At 41.3% G+C, this 19,264-nt stretch overlaps 1 protein-coding gene across 1 annotated transcript in view; it reads left to right on the top strand.

Moving 5' to 3' along the window:
* CNTN1 (contactin 1) overlaps positions 1-19,264 on the top strand; it is a 232,856-nt gene that overhangs the window by 162,229 nt on the left and 51,363 nt on the right. Inside the window, exons 9-13 of the mRNA XM_040410854.1 lie at positions 4,686-4,867; positions 6,427-6,551; positions 6,640-6,757; positions 7,412-7,562; positions 12,064-12,191. Coding sequence (XP_040266788.1) covers positions 4,686-4,867; positions 6,427-6,551; positions 6,640-6,757; positions 7,412-7,562; positions 12,064-12,191 — 704 coding nt within the window. The remainder of the gene's footprint in view (positions 1-4,685; positions 4,868-6,426; positions 6,552-6,639; positions 6,758-7,411; positions 7,563-12,063; positions 12,192-19,264) is intronic.

The raw sequence follows: 19,264 nt of genomic DNA, 5'->3' as shown, positions 1-19,264 counted from the left end.
AGCATTTGGGAGAGGCGTTGCTGGCCGTGGTGCTGAATGCCGCTGTCCAGGGTGCTGATTGGTGCGGGGTGAGAGGCGCGAGATTCAAACTTCCAGTGCTCCTCTCTCCCCTCCTCTTCCTGTTCAGCACCTGCACCGTCCAGCACCGTCCTCACCAGGCAACTGTGATCCCCCCATCGGCACCCATCACCCTCCTGCACCCATCACCCTCCAGGTAGGTTAGGGTCAGTGAGGGAGAGGCACCGTTAGGCAGGGATAGAAGGGAAAAGTTAGTTAGGAAAAAACAAAACAAAAAACACTTTATCTAAATTTATTGTTTTCTAGCTTTCAGACCCTAGACCCCCCCTGCCAATTTTCCAAAAAATTGAAATTCCAAAATTGTTTCTCCATCTGCCATTAACTCTTGTGGAACACCTAAAGGGTTAACAAAGTTTGTAAACCCAGTTTTGAATACCTTGAGGGGTGTACTTTCTTAGATGGAGTCACTTTTTTGGAATTTTTATTCTAGGGGTGCAACGGGGGGCTTGAAATGGGACATGGTATAAACAAAACCAGTCCTGCAAAATCTGCCTTCCAAAACCCATATGGCGTTCCCCTCCTTCTATGTTCTTCCGTTTGGCCAAACAGTAGTTTAGGACCACATATGGGGTGTTTTTGCAAACTACAGAATCAGGGTAACCCATATTGAGTTTTGTTTGGCGGTTAATCTTTACTTTATTACTGGAAAACATGGGTTAAAATGGAAAATTTTCTGAAAAATTGAAATTCTAAAATTGTTTCTCCATCTGCCATTAACTCTTGTGGAACACCTACAGGGTTAACAAAGTTTGTAAACCCAGTTTTGAATACCTTGAGGGGTGTACTTTCTTAGATGGAGTCACTTTTTGGGAATTTCTATTCTAGGGGTGCAACGGGGGGCTTGAAATGGGGCATGGTATAAACAAAACCAGTCCTGCAAAATCTGCCTTGCAAAAACCATATGGCGTTCCCCTCCTTCTATGTCCTCCCGTTTGGCCAAACAGTAGTTTACGACCACATATGGGGTGTTTCTGCAAACTACAGAATCAGGGAAACCCATATTGAGTTTTGTTTGGCAGTTAACCCTTGCTTTGTTCCTGGAAAAAATTGATTATATTGGAAAATTTTCCAAAAAATCCAAATTCTTAAATTTTATGTCCATTTGCCATGAAGTCTTGTGGAAGACCTAAAGGGTTAACAAAATTTGTAAAATCAGTTTTGAATACCTCGACGGGTGCAGTTTCTAAAATGGGGTCATTTTTGGGTGGTTTCTATTACGTAAGCCTCACAAAGTGACTTCAGACCTGAACTGGTCCATAGAAAGTGGGATTTGGAAAATTTCAGAAAAATTAAAAAATTTGCTTCTAAACTTCTAAGCTATGTAACATCCCCAAAAAATAAAATGACATTCCCAAAATGATACAAACATGAAGTAGACATATGGGGAATGTAAAGTCATCAAAATTTTTGGGGGTATTACTATGTATTACAGAAGTAGAGAAACTGAAACTTTGAAATTTGCAAATTTTTCCAAATTTATTGTAAATTTGGTATTTTTTTGTGCAAAAATTTTTACTTTTTTGACCCAATTTTAGCAGTGTCATGAAGTACAATATGTGACGAAAAAACTGTCTCAGAACGGCCTGGGTAAGTCAAAGCATTTAAAGTTATCAGCACTTAAAGTGACACTGGTCTGATTAGCAAAAAATGGCCAAGTCCTTAAGGTGAAATAGGGCTGAGTCCTTAAGGAGTTAAAAAAGGGGGTTTCGGAAATTTTCTTAAAAATTTTAAAATTTGCTTCTAAAATTCTAAGCCTTCTAATATCCTAAAAAAATTAAATTACCTTTACAAAATGATGCAAACATGAAAGTAGGCACATGGGAAATGTAAAGTAATAACTATTTTATGATGTATCACTATCTGCCTTAGGCCTCATGCACACAAATGTATTTTCTTTCCGTCTCCATTCAGTTTTTTTGTGGACCGTATACGGAAACAATCATTTTAATGGGTCCGCAAAAAAAACTGAAGTGTGTGCATTCTTTTCCGTATGATTATATTTCCGTTCCCCAACTACGGACAAGAATAGTAATGTTCTTTCAGGGGCCAACTGTTCCGTTCCGCAAAATACGCAATGCACACGGATGTCATCCGTATTTTTTGGGGATCCGTTTTTTGCTGACCGCTAAATAAATTCATTTGTGTGCATGAGGCCTTAAAAGCAGAGAAATTCAATATTACCAAATTTTCTGTCAATTTGGGATTTTTTAATAAATAAAGGTTAATTATACAGGGAGTGCAGAATTATTAGGCAAGTTGTATTTTTGAGGATTAATTTTATTATTGAACAACAACCATGTTCTCAATGAACCCAAAAAACTCATTAATATCAAAGCTGAATATTTTTGGAAGTAGTTTTTAGTTTGTTTTTAGTTTTAGCTATTTTAGGGGGATATCTGTGTGTGCAGGTGACTATTACTGTGCATAATTATTAGGCAACTTAACAAAAAACAAATATATACCCATTTCAATTTTTTTTTTTTACCAGTGAAACCAATATAACATCTCAACATTCACAAATATACATTTCTGACATTCAAAAACAAAACAAAAACAAATCAGTGACCAATATAGCCACCTTTCTTTGCAAGGACACTCAAAAGCCTGCCATCCATGGATTCTGTCAGTGTTTTGATCTGTTCACCATCAACATTGCGTGCAGCAGCAACCACAGCCTCCCAGACACTGTTCAGAGAGGTGTACTGTTTTCCCTCCTTGTAAATCTCACATTTGATGATGGACCACAGGTTCTCAATGGGGTTCAGATCAGGTGAACAAGGAGGCCATGTCATTAGATTCTCTTCTTTTATACCCTTTCTTGCCAGACACGCTGTGGAGTACTTGGACGAGTGTGATGGAGCATTGTCCTGCATGAAAATCATGTTTTTCTTGAAGGATGCAGACTTCTTCCTGTACCACTGCTTGAAGAAGGTGTCTTCCAGAAACTGGCAGTAGGACTGGGAGTTGAGCTTGACTCCATCCTCAACCCGAAAAGGCCCCACAAGCTCATCTTTGATGATACCAGCCCAAACCAGTACTCCACCTCCACCTTGCTGGCGTCTGAGTCGGACTGGAGCTCTCTGCCCTTTACCAATCCAGCCACGGGCCCATCCATCTGGCCCATCAAGACTCACTCTCATTTCATCAGTCCATAAAACCTTAGAAAAATCTGTCTTGAGATATTTCTTGGCCCAGTCTTGACGTTTCAGCTTGTGTGTCTTGTTCAGTGGTGGTCGTCTTTCAGCCTTTCTTACCTTGGCCATGTCTCTGAGTATTGCACACCTTGTGCTTTTGGGCACTCCAGTGATGTTGCAGCTCTGAAATATGGCCAAACTGGTGGCAAGTGGCATCTTGGCAGCTGCACGCTTGACTTTTCTCAGTTCATGGGCAGTTATTTTGCGCCTTGGTTTTTCCACACGCTTCTTGCGACCCTGTTGACTATTTTGAATGAAACGCTTGATTGTTCGATGATCACGCTTCAGAAGCTTTGTAATTTTAAGAGTGCTGCATCCCTCTGCAAGATATCTCACTATTTTTGACTTTTCTGAGCCTGTCAAGTCCTTCTTTTGACCCATTTTGCCAAAGGAAAGGAAGTTGCCTAATAATTATGCACACCTAATATAGGGTGTTGATTTCATTAGACCACACCCCTTCTCATTACAGAGATGCACATCACCTAATATGCTTAATTGGTAGTAGGCTTTCGAGCCTATACAGCTTGGAGTAAGACAACATGTATAAAGAGGATGATGTGGTCAAAATACTCATTTGCCTAATAATTCTGCACGCAGTGTACTGACTAAAATTTTCCACTATCATAAGGTACAATGTGTTGCGAGAAAACAATCTCAGAATGGTTTGAATAAGGCCTCATGCACACGGCCGTTGTTTGGGTCTGCATCTGAGCCGCTGTTTTGGCGGCTCGGATGCAGACCCATTCACTTCAATGGGGCTCCGTTTCGCGGCCCCGCTAAAAAAAATAACATGTCTTATTCTTGTCCGTGCTTGGCGGACAAGAATAGGCATTTTTTATTGACGGCCGCCCGTTCCGTTCCGCAAATTGCGGAAGGCACACGGGCGGCTTCCGTTTTTTACGGTCGTGTACATGTAGCCTAAGTAAAAGGATGTTTAAGTTATTATCACATATAGTGACACGTGTCAAATTCCAAAAAATGGCCAGGTCCTTAAGGTGAAAAATGGCAAGGTCCTTAATTGGTTAAAATGTTATCTAAACTGAAAACATATTATTAACAATAACATTAGTTATCACCTAACCATTTATGTGTGATATTATGTGTGAATTTTCTCCAGGTGCTTCGAAAGCACTACTTGGTTTCATATACACATTGCATATAGCACTTTCACAAAACTTTTGACTTGAAAATCTTTGATTGTTTGGACACCATGTGATAACCTCACGGACCACTAAAACAAAAGGTGCACAAATGCGAGCATCTCCTCATTATCAGAAAGTGAACTCACAGAAAATCAAGTCAGTTTCAGAAAAATGAGAGCTGCACTAGAGAGAGAATCTGATTTATTAGATAAATTCTGTATATCTTGCGGTCTTGGATAGTAAGTCAATATTTTTCCTTCTGCACTTACAGTCCTGTGCCAGTTATAAGATGGCGTAAAGTGAACGAACCAATGCCTGCTTCAGCTGAAGTTAGTGCCTCAGGTGCTGTGCTTAAAATATTCAACATTCAACCTGAAGACGAAGGAAGTTACGAATGTGAGGCAGAAAATATTAAAGGAAGGGATTCATACAAAGCATATGTATATGTGCAGGGTAAGAAGGTCTATATTTTTCTTAAATATCTTTGGAAAATCTAAAAATGGTGCTCTTGACAGAAATATTTATTCTTTTTTTTTTTTTTTTTTAAATAAGACTGGGACTGGCCAACAGGAGAACAGGTGAATTCCCCCGGTGGACCCCTGAGCTTCTAGTCCTCCACCACTTGTACAAGTAGCACATAGGACAGTAGAATGACTACACTACATAGGAATAAAAATCTCAACCAGACTGTGCATCCATATAAAATACTGGGTAAATTATTTAGGAGTCTACCCAGTTTATTGTAGATGCATCATGTTGTGGAGAAGACTTCCGGGTACAGAAGCACACCAGTGATTATCCTCTTTCCTCAGGGACCCGCCTTCTCGAAGTTAGTACAGGGACTTCTGGTGGGCCCTAGGCACCCCAATCTGACACTGCAGAGAAATACGACAGAATGTTTCACTAGGGAAGGACTTTTCATTAGTTCATGAGCAGGGGCGTTGCTATAGGGGAAGTATGTACCATTCCTTTTTTATTCGCACTAGAAGTTATGAAGAATTGCTAGCAGTCTGCAGTAAGGGTACAGAGGGGAGGTAACCAGTTGGGGGTGTACCTACACAGGCTGAAAATGGCAGCACTGATTGGATAGTAAGTCTGTGCAGGGACACCCCCCCCCCCCCCAACTGGTTACCACCCCTCTGTTCCCTTACTGCAGACTGCTTGCAATTCATCCATAACTACTAGTAGAAATAATAAAGGAATGGCACATCATACAGACATAATAATAGATGCTCCAGAATTGTTATTACATGGGGAATGCATGAAGCTATTAAAACAGACACGTCAGGAGTGGTGACAGGTCCTCTTTAATGTAAGTGGTGACCTTTTGGCTAATTTGGAACCTGTGGCAGTAGAGGGTGGGGGGCCCAATCATAACTTTTGTACCAGAGTCCATGAGCCCTTAGGTATTCCTATGTTGCTTAGGCCTCCTGCACACGGCCGTTTTTTTTTTCCCGTTTACTGGCCGTTTTTTTGCGTTCCGTATACGGTCCGTATACAGAACCATTCATTTCAATGGTTCCGCAAAAAAAACGGAATGTACTCCGTATGCATTCCGTTTCCGTATTTCCGTTTTTCCGTTCCGTTTTAACATAGAACATGTCTTATTATTGCCCGCAAATCACGTTCAGTGGCTCCATTCAAGTCAATGGGTCCGCAAAAAAAACGGAACACATACGGAAATGCATCCGTATGTCTTCCGTTTCCGTTCCATTTTTTGCTGAACCATCTATTGAAAAGGTTATGCCCAGCCCAATTTTATCTATGTAATTACTGTATACTGTATATGCCATACGGAAAAACGGAAAGGAAAAACGGAACAGAAATGGAAACACAACGGAAACAAAAAACGGAACAACAGATCCGTGAAAAAACGGACCGCAAAACACTGAAAAAGCCATACGGTCGTGTGCAATAGGCCTTAGCTGTAGTAATTCATTCATCTAGTTTCCATAAATGAACACTTGCTTTACAATTGCATTATCATTGCTCTTCTTTCTTTTGCTCCCTAGCCCCACCTGAATGGGTAGAACATATAAATGATACAGAAAAGGACATAGGCAGTGATTTGCATTGGCCTTGTATTGCCAAGGGAAAACCCATTCCAACAATTAGATGGTTAAGAAATGGAACCCAGGTAATTTATATGTGATCCTTAACTTAATATAATTGAGTGATATTGTATATCCATCTGCAGATTGCTAACATACAATATGTTATTTTAGTATATTAAAGGAGAACTGAAGATCCAAGGACTAACTATGCAGCACGCTGGAATGTATCAGTGTATAGCAGAAAACCAATATGGGGTTATTCAGGCAAATGCCGAACTAAAGATCCTGGGTTAGTGACTTTCTTAAGTTTCACCTGAAAACCATTTCCTGTAATTCTTTCATGTTCATAGTTTGTAGTGCAATATTGAATAAATCAACAAAGTGCTATATAAGTATAATTTACAGGGTGTGGGGTGGAATATTTCAGAATCTCCATATGGGGAAGGAGGCTCACTAAGGCTACTTTCACACTGGCATTTTGGTTTCCGTTTATGAGATCCGTTCAGGGCTCTCACAAGCGGTCCAAAACGGATCAGTTTAGCCCTAATGCATTCTGAATGGAAAAGGATCCGCTCAGAAGGCATCAGTTTGCCTCCGATGAGTCTCCATTCCACTCTGGAGGCGGACACCAAAACGCTGCTTTGTTTTGGTGTCCGCCTGACGATGCGGAGGCAAACGGATCCGTCCTGACACACAATGTAAGTCAATGGTGACGGATCCATTTTCACTGACACAATCTGGCACAATAGAAAATGGATCCGTCCCCCATTGACTTTCAATGGTGTTCAAGACGGATCCGTCTTGGCTATGTTACAGATAATACAAACGGATCTGTTCTGAACGGCAAGCAGGCGCTATGTGGCAGGTTTCTCTGAGGGATCAGGAGGGAGACATAAGAGGCAGTAATCTTTGTTGAATTTAATATGTGTTATTTTGTTTCCAGCTTTGGCACCAACCTTTGAACTAAATCCTATGAGGAAACAAGTATTGGCTGCAAAAGGAGGTCGTGTTATCATAGAATGTAAACCAAAGGCGGCGCCAAAACCCAAGTTTTCATGGAGTAAAGGAACAGAACTGCTTATAAATAATAGCCGGTTTGTACAGAAGTCTTAGTTTTGTTAAAATACAGTTTGACCGATCATACCGATAATAATTTGTGCACTATAATTTACAAAGGATTCTGAATGCAGATAAATGTCTAAATATTAGACCTAAAGCTGCACCCATAAAAAGAAGCAACTCTACACATATAGTCTCATGTGTGAACAAACATTCATGTACATATGTAGATAGAGAAATTATGGGTGAGATTTACCAAAATTGGTGCTAAGGAAAACTGACTTAATTGCCTAGGGAAACAAATGGGATTGATCCTTTAATTTTCCAAAGGAGCTCTGAAAAATGAAAGGTGGAATCTGATTGGTTGTTAGGGGCAACTAAGCCAGTTCTACTTTACACCAGTTTTGATAAATCTCCCCATTTTCAGTATGTCTGGATTATATGTGTTCCTAAGGGCTCATGCACACGACCGTATTGCTTTTTCAGTTTTTTGCGGTCCATTTTTTACCGATCCGTTGTTCCGTTTTTTGTTTCCGTTGTGTTACCGTTTCCTTTCCGTTTTTCCGTTCCATTTTTCCGTATGCCATATACAGTAATTACATAGAAAAAATTGGGCTGGGCATAACATTTTCAATAGATGGTTCAGCAAAAACGGAACAGATACGGAAGACCTACAGATGCATTTCCGTATGTGTTCCGTTTTTTTTGCGGACCCATTGACTTGAATGGAGCCAAGCACCGTGATTTGCGGACAAGAATAGGACATGTTCTATCTTTTCACGGTACGGAAATACGGAAATACTGAAACGGAATGCACATGGAGACACTTCAGTTTTTTTTGCTGAACCATTCAAATGAATGGTTCAGTATATGTACCGCATACTGAACTCAAAAAACGGCCAGTATACTGAACGCAAAATACTGTCGTGTTCATGAGCCCTAAGTGAAGATCTTGGGTTGTTGAATGAAAAGCTTCAAAAAAGAGCTCCATACGTGTCCATTTGTTTTGTTGCATGTTTTCTGTGCAAACTGAAAGTGCAGTTTTGTATTGAAATAAACACCCATTAGTTAAAAGAAATGCATTAAAAAAGCGCAACACAAATGCGTCAAAACCGCACCTGTGAAAACAGGAACTGAAAAAAACATGCGCATATTCTGCTCTGAATTTTGTAGGCAGATTTTCAACATCTGTCATGTGAACAGACCCTAAGGCCTCTTGCACACGGCCATTGTGCAGCCGTTTGCGGGCCACAATACGGCCACGGCCAGGAAACAGCCGTATGCCTGAGGCCTTAGACTAAGAGGTGCACCATAGTTATCCAACATCGTGCAACTTTTGATAAATTTGGCACAAATTACGGCTCTTGCAAAACTGACTTCCCTCATAACAGATCTCCCATATGTGTAATTTCATTTATGTTTTATCATCGTGTTTGAGCACTGAAATGAACATGGTACGCTGTAACACAACAGTAAAAAGCGGATCTGTTATAATAGGGCCAAGGGGAAAATGCTAAGCAGAGGGATATATCATTTTATATTATTTTGTTCAGTACTTTTATGTAAAAAGCTGCTGAAATGAAGCCTTTGAAGTTTACTGCCGCTACCCACACAGAATGATGTATATGAGTTTGTATACATTTACATCTGCCAATGACTGTGAGAGGGGAGAAGCAGTGTCCTCTATTAGATAAAATGGCAAAGGAGACCAATCACAGCCCTTTGAATTGCCTCTGAATATATAGGGGGAGATTTATTAAGACCGGTGTCTTAATCTATTCCTCAGTGGTGTGTGATGCACCACAATTATTAAGAGGCACATGCCTCGTAATCATTGTGGTGCATCTTTGCAGGTCCATGCACCAAAATGGAAATCTACACCAACAAGGTAGATTTCTGCTACATTGATACCAGTTTACTGTCACCGCCCACTTCCTGTTCCGCTTTGCTCACTTTTTTGAAAAATTCTGTGTGGATCTGTAAACCCCCAATATTTGCTAAATTTTGCACAACCATCTATCAAAAAAAATTTGAATTTTTTTTCACCAGTTTTCTGATGTCCAGGAGATGATAAATGAATTGGTATACTACAGTGAACAAAAATATAAACGCAACACTTTTGGTTTTGCTCCCATTTTGAATGAGCTGAACTCAAAGATCTGAAACATTTTCTACATACACAAAAGACCCATTACTCTCAAATATTGTTCACAAATCTGTCTAAATCTGTGTTAGTGAGCACTTCTCCTTTGCCGAAATAATCCATCCCACCTCGCAGGTGTCGCATATCAAAGTGCTGATTAGACAGTATGAATAATGCACAGGTGTGCCTTACACTGCCCACAATAAAAGGCCACTCTGAAATGTGCAGTTTGATCACACAGCACAATTCCACAGATGTCGCAACATTTGAGGGAGCGTGCAATTGGCATGCTGACTGCAGGAATGTCTACCAGAGCTGTTGCCCATGCAGTGAATGTTAATTTCTCTACCATTAGCCGTCTCCAATGCGTTTCAGAGAATTTGGCAGTACATCCAACCGGACTCACAACCACAGACCACGTGTAACCACACCAGCCCAGGACCTCCACATCCAGCATGTTCACCTCCATGATCGTCTGAGACCAGCCACCCAGACAGCTGCAGCAACAATCGGTTTGCATAACCAAAGAATTTCTGCACAAACTGTCAAAAAAACATCTCAGGGAAGCTCATCTGCATGCTCGTCGTCCTCATCGGGGTCTGGACCTGACTGCAGTTCGTCGTTGTAACCGACTTGAGTGGGAAAATGCTCACATTCTATGGCGTCTGGCACATTGGAGAGGCATTCTGTTCACGGATGAATCCCGGTTTTCACTGTTCAGGGCAGATGGTAGATAATATTTGTGGCATTGTGTGGGTGAGCGGTTTGCTGATGTCAACGTTGTGGATCGAGTGGCTCATGGTGGCGGTGGGGTTATGGTATGGGCAGGCGTATTTTATGAACAACGAACACAGGTGCATTTTATTGATGGCATTTTGAATGCACAGAGATACTGTGACGAGATCCTGAGGCCCATTGTTGTGCCATTCATCCACCATCATCACCTCATGTTGCAGCATGAACATGCACGCCCCCATATTGCAAGGATCTGTACACAATTCCTGGAAGCGGAAAACATCCCAGTTCTTGCATGGCCAGCATACTCACCGGATATGTCACCCATTGAGCATCTTTGGGATGCTCTGGATCAGCGTATACGACAGTGTGTTCCATTTCCTGCCAATATTCTGCAACTTCGCACAGCTATTGAGGAGGAGTGGACCAACACCCCACAGGCCACAATCAACAACCTGATCAACTCTATGCGACAGAGATGTGTTGCACTGCGATAGGCAAATGGTGGCCACACCAGATACTGACTGGTTTTCTGCCCCCACCCCCCTAGTAAGGCAAAACTGTGCACATTTCAGAATGGTCTTTTATTGTGAGCAGTCTAAGGCACACCTGTGCAATATTCATGCTGTCTAATCAGCACCTTGATATGCCACACCTGTGAGGTGGGATGGATTATCTCAGTAAAGGAGAAGTGCTCACTACACAGATTTATACAGATTTGTGAACAATATTTGAGAGTAATGGGTCTTTTGTGTATGTAGAAAATGTTTCAGATCGTTGATTTTTAACTTAATTTTTTCAATCTCAGTCGGCTGAGGAGTGGGAGAAGGCGTGGCCTAACTAGATCGTGGACGTGTCCTTTTGAACAGCTCACTGTAAGACAGCAGCACTGTATTGTCTCAGTGTAAGCTGCAGGGAGAAAGTCACCTTCCCTCCCATCCCTGCAGCTGACAGAACTTGATTTTTACCTTCATTTTTTCAATCCACGTCGGCTCAGGAGTGGGATGGGGCCTGGCCTAACCAGATAGAGCGTGGTTTAGCGGTACCTGGGGGCAGGGTTTTAAGTCTTTTGAGGGTGGACACATTGTGGCAGGGGACGTGTCTGGGCTCCTTCCTGCAAGAGTGACGCCCCTCTGGGCACCTTACTGGCTCATTTGCATACCAAATAAACTGGATTTTCAGAGGATAAAAACATCTATTGCTGGAACAAAGGCACATCTTGAAATAAGGTACTAATTGCTTTTAGGCCATGGCTTTACTTCAATAGCAATTATCCTGGTGACAGATTTCCTTTAAAGCTCTCCTACAGCAGTGAAGAAAAATGGCTGGGTTGTTATGGAAACCTGGAGTAAAACTGTGTATGTGGAGATTGGAGGACCTGCGAGTTTCTATTGGCTGATAAGGGTCATGTGACCAAGCTTCTATTGGCTAATGCATTTTTTGGGAATATCTCAGGAACGGTACGTCCTAGAGAGCTAAAACCTTCCCGGACACCTGATGTACCTGTGTGCCAAATTTCGTGATTGTAAATGCGACGGTGCGGATTCCTTTAGCAGACATACACACATAGACACACATACACTGAGCTTTATATATTAGATAGGAATATCAGAAACTAAACATTCATTTGTATACTTTCTATCTGCATTTCTTACCAGGGTATTTATCTGGGATGATGGTAGCCTGGAAATCATTAATATAACAGTTCTTGACGAAGGCAGCTACACGTGCTTTGCTGAGAATAACAGAGGAAAAGCAAATAGTACGACAACCCTTTCTGTTAAAGGTAATGTCTGCCATGACTCAATACCCATGAATCATTTCTACCACCAAACTTTTATTAGGTGTTCTTTTTTTGTAATGTAATTTTTTATTTCCTATAGCAAAGGTGTAATTAGCATTGTAAGAAAATAAAAAGCTTTAGGCCCCCTGCACACGAACGTGTGCTTCCCGTTGCCATATTGCGGACTGCATTTCGCATCACGGATGCAGACCCATTCACTTGAATGGGTCCGCAAATCCAGAGATGCGGAATGGTGCGGATCGGAAGCATGGAACGGAACCCTACGGAAGCACTACGGAGTGCTTCCGTGGGGTTTCGTCCCATACTTCCGTTCCGCAAAAAGATAGAATATGTTCTATCTTTTTGCGGAACGGCCGGATCGCGGACCCATTAAAGTGAATGGGTCCGTGATCCGCTGTGGCTGCCCCACAGACTGTGTTCGTGCATTGTGGCCCGCATTTTGCGGGCCGCAGCACGACCACGGGGTGCACACGTTCGTGTGCAGGGGGCCTTAGGTTACAGTAAATATTGGATGTCATTTTTTCAGTACCTACATAGATAAAATTGGGCTGGACATATCATTTTCAATAGATGGTTCCGCAAAAAAACGGAACGGAAATGGAAGACATACGGATGTATTTCCATATGTGCTCTGTTTTTTTGCGGACCCATTGACTTGAATGGAACCACGGAACGTGATTTGCGGGCAATAATAGGACATGTTCTATCTGTAAACGGAACGGAAATACGGAAACGGAATGCAGACGGAGTACATTCCGTTTTTTTGGTGGAACCATTGAAATGAATGGTTCCGTATACGGACCGTATATGGAACGCAAAAAACGGCCAGTAAACGGGGGAAAAAAAAGGTCGTGTGCAGGAGGCCCAACTCTCAGCATGCAAACATGCTTGTCTGTTCTTCTAACTTCATAGAAGTGAAAGGATCATCCTGGGCGTTGTAGCTTCAGAACATCTGGAGTGTCGGAGATTGCTGCCTCCTGGTCTATCATTTGGAAGAGTTAAGGAGGAAAACTCCCATGATCTTTCATGCAGGGTAAATGACTTTGAGGATGACCGACATTTTCAGTGTTCAGTTCTTCATGGAGGTCTGCACCGTATTGATACATTGTAGAATTGTATACAGTCAGGTCCATAAATATTGGGACATCGACACAATTCTAACATTTTTGGCTCTATACACCACCACAATGGATTTGAAATTAAACAAACAAGATGTGCTTTAACTGCAGACTGTCAGCGTCAATTTGAGGGTATTTACATCCAAATCAGGTGAACGGTGTAGGAATTACAACAGTTTGCATATGTGCCTCCCACTTGTTCAGGGACCAAAAGTAATGGGACAATTGGCTTCTCAGCTGTTCCATGGCCAGGTGTGTGTTATTCCCTCATTTTCCCAATTACAATGAGCAGATAAAAGGTCCAGAGTTCATTTCAAGTCTGCTATTTGCATTTGGAATCTGTTGCTGTTAACTCTCAAGATGAGATCCATAGAGCTGTCACTATCAGTGAAGCAAGCCATCATTAGGCTGAAAAAACAAAACAAACAAATCAAAGAGATAGCAAAAACAACTGTTTGGAACATTTTTAAAAAGAAGGAACTCACCGGTGAGCTCAGCAACACCAAAAGACCCGGAAGACCATGGAAAACAACTGTATTGGATGACCGAAGAATTCTTTCCCTGGTGAAGAAAACACCCTTCACAACAGTTGGTCAGATCAAGAACACTCTCCAGGAGGTAGGTGTATGTGTGTCAAAGTCAATAATCAAGAGAAGACTTCACTAGAGTGAATACAGAGGGTTCACCACAAGATGTAAACCATTGGTGAGCCTCAAAAACAGGAAGGCCAGATTAGAGTTTGCCAAACAACATCTAAAAAAGCCTTCACAGTTCTGGAACAACATCCTATGGTCAGATGAGACCAAGATCAACTTGTACCAGAGTGATGGGAAGAGAAGAGTATGGAGAAGGAAAGGAACTGCTCATGATCCTAAGCATACCACCTCATCAGTGAAGCATGGTGGTGGTAGTGTCATGGCGTGGGCATGTATGGCTGCCAATGGAACTGGTTCTCTTGTATTTATTGATGATGTGACTGCTGACAAAAGCAGCAGGATGAATTCTGAAGTGTTTCGGGCAATATTATCTGCTCATATTCAGCCAAATGCTTCAGAACTCATTGGACGGCGCTTCACAGTGCAGATGGACAATGACCCAAAGCATATTGCAAAAGCAACCAAAGAGTTTTTTAAGGGAAAGAAGTGGAATGTTATACAATGGCCAAGTGAATCGCCTGATCTGAATCCGATTGAACATGCATTTCACTTGCTGAAGACAAAACTGAAGGGAAAATGCCCCAAGAACAAGCAGAAACTGAAGACAGTTGCAGTAGAGGCCTGGCAGAGCATCACCAGGGATGAAACCCAGCGTCTGGTGATGTCTATGCGTTCCAGACTTCAGGCTGTAATTGACTGCGCAACCAATTATTAAAAAGTGAAAGTTTTATTTATGATTATTATGTCCCATTACTTTTGGTCCCTTAACAAGTGGGAGGCACATATGCAAACTGTTGTAATTCCTACACCGTTCACCTGATTTGGATGTAAATACCCTCAAATTAAAGCCGACAGTCTGCAGTTAAAGTACATATTATTAGTTTCATCTCAAATCCATTGTGGTGGTATATAGAGCCATAAATGTTAGAATTGTGTCAATGTCCCAATATTTATGGACCTGACTGTATATTCTAGGAAATACAGTACAGGAATTATCTGATGAGGACATAATAATGAAGCCAAACGTACATAGACTCAACAAGAGGCATTACCATCTGAAGCTGACAACTGAGTGCTTTGGGTCTAGGACTTTTTGTTGGTTACTTCACAAAAAACTTTATTTATCTATCTATGAAATGTAACCCCTTCCCGACACATGACGTAATAGTACGTCATGGGGGCAAGTGACTTCCCGCATTTGGACGTACTATTATGTCATGGTGATCGGGCAGGCACCTGAGCGGTGCGCGCCCGATCACTGCAGGGGCTCGGCAGTCACTGGTAGCCGGGCCCCTGCTGTATCCGCCAGCATCACTGTAAAAGCCGATGCTGGTGGATTAACCCCTTCTATGCCACAGTCAGCGCTGATCGCGGCATAGATGAGTTTGCAGCGGGTGAGGGAGCCCATCGGGTCCCCGCGCTGCGGTGACAGGGACCCAATGGGTGACAAGGCAGCCCGATGCCGTGTAGAGGCTGTCCAATGCCTTGCACGTCATGGGGACCTGCCTTCTATGGGGGCCGAGGAGATCCAGCCCCAGGCTGGGTCTGGTAGGCAACCTGTTAGTGTATTACTCACTGTAGTACACTAACAGCCAATGCATTACCATATAGATGCATTGTAATGCATAGCAGAGGGGATCAGACCCTCAAAAGTTGAAGTCCCAGAGTGCGACAGAAAAGGTTTAAAAAAAAAAGTAAAAAAATGTGTTTTTAATAAAAAAATATAAAGTTTCAAGTAAGAAAGGAAAAAAAAACACCCTTTTCCCATATTATTTTATAATAAAAAATAGGAAAAAAAGAAAAATACGCATATTAGGTATCGCCGCGTCCATAACGACCGGTTCTATAAATATATTGCATGATCCACCCCGTCCGATAAACACAGTGAAAAAAAAAAAAATGTGTAAAAAAAAAAGCAATTTTTGTCTCCCCCTCCTTTAAAAAATTAGCCCCTGCATATGACAATCGGGCTAAAAATAAAAAAGCTATGGCTTTCGGAGACACTAAAACATAATTTTTTGTTTTAAAAAATGCTATTATTGTGTAAAACTTAAAGGGGTTGTCCGGGATCAAAGTAATTTTTTAAAACGTTAATAATCACCTTGATATTACGCAGTAAAGTCCTTCTGATGCTCTGTGTATTTTTTTTTTTTCATCCCCTTTGCTCCTATGAGTCTCTAATACTGCTGTCAGTATTGTTTACATAGCAGCTCCTGTGCTATGTCATTTCCGGCCACACTGCCTTATGGGTCCCACAAGGCTGCGTGACTCTGCAGCTGGATCTTACAAGCCTTTCCACTCCCCCTAATCAGTATTCCGCCTCCTGCCACTCATACCCATCAGTATTCCTCCCCTAAAACCACCTTTTTCTAAGCCTACAAACTGAATCCCTCCCTGCTTCCATGTATCTGCTCTCTGCTAGCATTGCATAAAAGACAATAGTGGCAGGGAGCTGTAGCACATCCCAATCATTGCAAATGACCATAGGAGGCGTGCACTATGCTAAATAGCATAGTTTGCTGCCTCAAATAGAGCCTCCTTCTACTCCTAATAACACTCCTCTATGGCCGGTGACATCATCGGCAGAGGGGGGCGTTCCTTAGTGAGGCGAGTTCCCGCCTCCTTCCTCCCAGACTAACGCCCTCTGTGCCCGGTGATGTCACAGAGGGGCGTGGTTTAGCTCCGACATTTCCCTCCTACTGACAGCCTCCTTGCTAGCTGCTGAACGATCCTGTGTGCTGGTGACGTCACCGGGCTCCTTGCTAAGCGGAAGGAAGAGGCTTAGCACACCAGTAAGGAGTCCGGTACGTCACCGAATCTTTGAAAATCTGAACTTCTGGCTGAGATCTTATGAAAGAAATACAGGGCATCAGAAAACTCTGGCAAAGGTAGGACAGGAATGTATGTAATATTTATGTGCTTGTTGTACCCTTACAACAATGTCCCCAATCCCGGACAACCCCTTTAAATAAATAAGAAAATGTATGCATATTAGGTATTTCCGCGTCTGTAACAATGTGCTCTATAAAAATATCACATGAGCTAACCCCTCAGTGAACACTGTAAAAATAAATAAATAAAAACTGTGCCAAAACAACCAATTTTTTGGTCACCTTGCCCCTTATAGTGTAATATTTAATGATCAAATAAATCATATGTACCCAAAAATGGTACCATTAACCATCAACTCTCAAGAACGAGCCCCTGCACAAGATGATCAGCATAAAAATAAAAAATAATTGGCGTTCAGAAAATGTAGACACGAAAACATAACTTTTTTTCAAAAATGCTTTATTATGTTAATCTGAAACCAACAAAGTAGACATATTTGATATTATTGAATCCGTAACAACCTGCTCTATAAAAATAGCACATGATCTAAGGGTACTTTCACACTTGCGTTAAACTTTTCTAGTATTGAGTTCCGTCCTAGGGGCTCAATACCGTAAAAAAAACTGATCAGTTTTATCGTAGTGCATTCTGAATGGAGAGCAATCCGTACAGTATGCATCAGGATGTCTTCAGATTAGTCACTGTACGGTTTTTAAACGGTGAAAATACCGCATCATGCTGCAGTATTTTCTCAGTCTAAAATTCCGAAACACTTGAAATGCATTAATGCCGGATCCGGCCCCAAGTGTTCTGGAAAAACGGATGACAACCAGAGAGATGGATCCGGTATTGCAATGCATTTGTGAGACGAATCCGCATCCGGATCAGTCTACAAATGGTATCCGTTTGCATACAGATTGCCGGATCCGGCAGGCCGTTTCGGCGACGGAACGGCCTGCCGCCGAAATCCAACAACGCAAGTGTGAAAGTACCCTAACCTGTCAGATAAATGTTGTAAAAAACTAATAATAAAAATGGTGCCAAAACAGCCATTTTTTGGTTACCTTTCCTCACAAAAAACGTAATATAGAGCGACTAAAAATCATATGTACCCCAAATTAGTACCAATAAAACTGTCACCTTATCCCGTAGTTTCCAAAATGGGGTCACTTTTGGGAGTTTCTACTGTAGGGGTGCATCAGGGGTGCTTCAAATGGGACATGGTTTCTAAAAACCAGTCCAGCAAACTCTGCCTTCCAAAAACCATACGGCGCTCCTTTTCTTCTGCACCCTGCCGTGTGCCCTTACATCAGTTTACGACCACATGTGGGGTGTTTCTGTAAACTGCAGAATCAGGGTAATAAATATTGAGTTTTGTTTGGCTGTTAAGCCTTGATGTGTTAAAGAAAAAAATGGATTAAAATGGAAAATTTGCCCAAAAAGTATTATAAAAGTATTATAATTTAAACAATGGGGTCATTTATGGGCGGTTTCTACTATGTAAGCCCCACAAAGTGACCTAAACTGGTCCTTAAAAAGTAGGTTTTTGAATTTTTCTTAAAAATTTTAAGAATTGCTTCTAAAATTCTAAGCCTTCTAACTTCTTAAAAAAAAAAGGACATTTACTAAATGATGCCAACATAAAGTAGACATATGGGAAATGTTAAGTAATAAATATTTTATGAGGTATCACTTTTTGTTTTGAAAGCAGAGAAATTGAAATTTTAAAAAATACTAATTTATCAATTTTGGGTAAATTGGGGATTTTTTTCATAAATAAAGGGAAAATATATTGACAAAAATGTATTGAAGTACAATATGTCACAAGAAAATGGCTTGGATAAATAAAAGTATTCCTAAGTTATTATGACATAAAGTGACACGTCAGATTTGCAAAAAATGGCCTGGGCAGGAGGGTGAAAACTGGGTTAGAAAGCGTTAAAAGGAACCAGTTTTCAGTTTTGTGCTTTTCAAGCTATGGGCAGCTTGATATTCTGATAGTTTCCCTCATTTCAGAGAGCTAGGTTTTACTGTGAAATGCAATGATATTTTTCAGAGAAAACATATAAGTAGAGTTATGAAACTATCCAAAGGATAAACTGTCTTTGTTGCCCATTGCAACCAATCACAGCACAGCGTTCATTGCATATTTTGCTCTTGAAAAGTGATAGTTATGCTGTGATTGGATGCTGTGGGCTACACAGACAGTTTTTTTTTCTTTTTGACTATTTCAATTACCTACAGCAACAGTTACACTTACAATTTGTGTTCACTTACTCATGGTTGACTACCTTAGTCCCCAGAAACACAGACATCAATCTAAATTGGTGTAGGTAAATGGGAATGTGATCTGAATATAAACTATGTTTTATCTGATTGAAATTGTATCTGACCTGCTTACGTTTTTATCTGTTAATTCCGTTGTCTATAAGATTGTAGCATGCACATA

This window comes from Bufo bufo, chromosome 1 (assembly GCF_905171765.1).
Source record: "Bufo bufo chromosome 1, aBufBuf1.1, whole genome shotgun sequence".
NCBI lineage: Eukaryota > Metazoa > Chordata > Amphibia > Anura > Bufonidae > Bufo > Bufo bufo.
The sequence above is the reverse complement of the archived record's forward strand: the minus strand, read 5'-3'. Positions and strand labels throughout refer to the sequence as shown.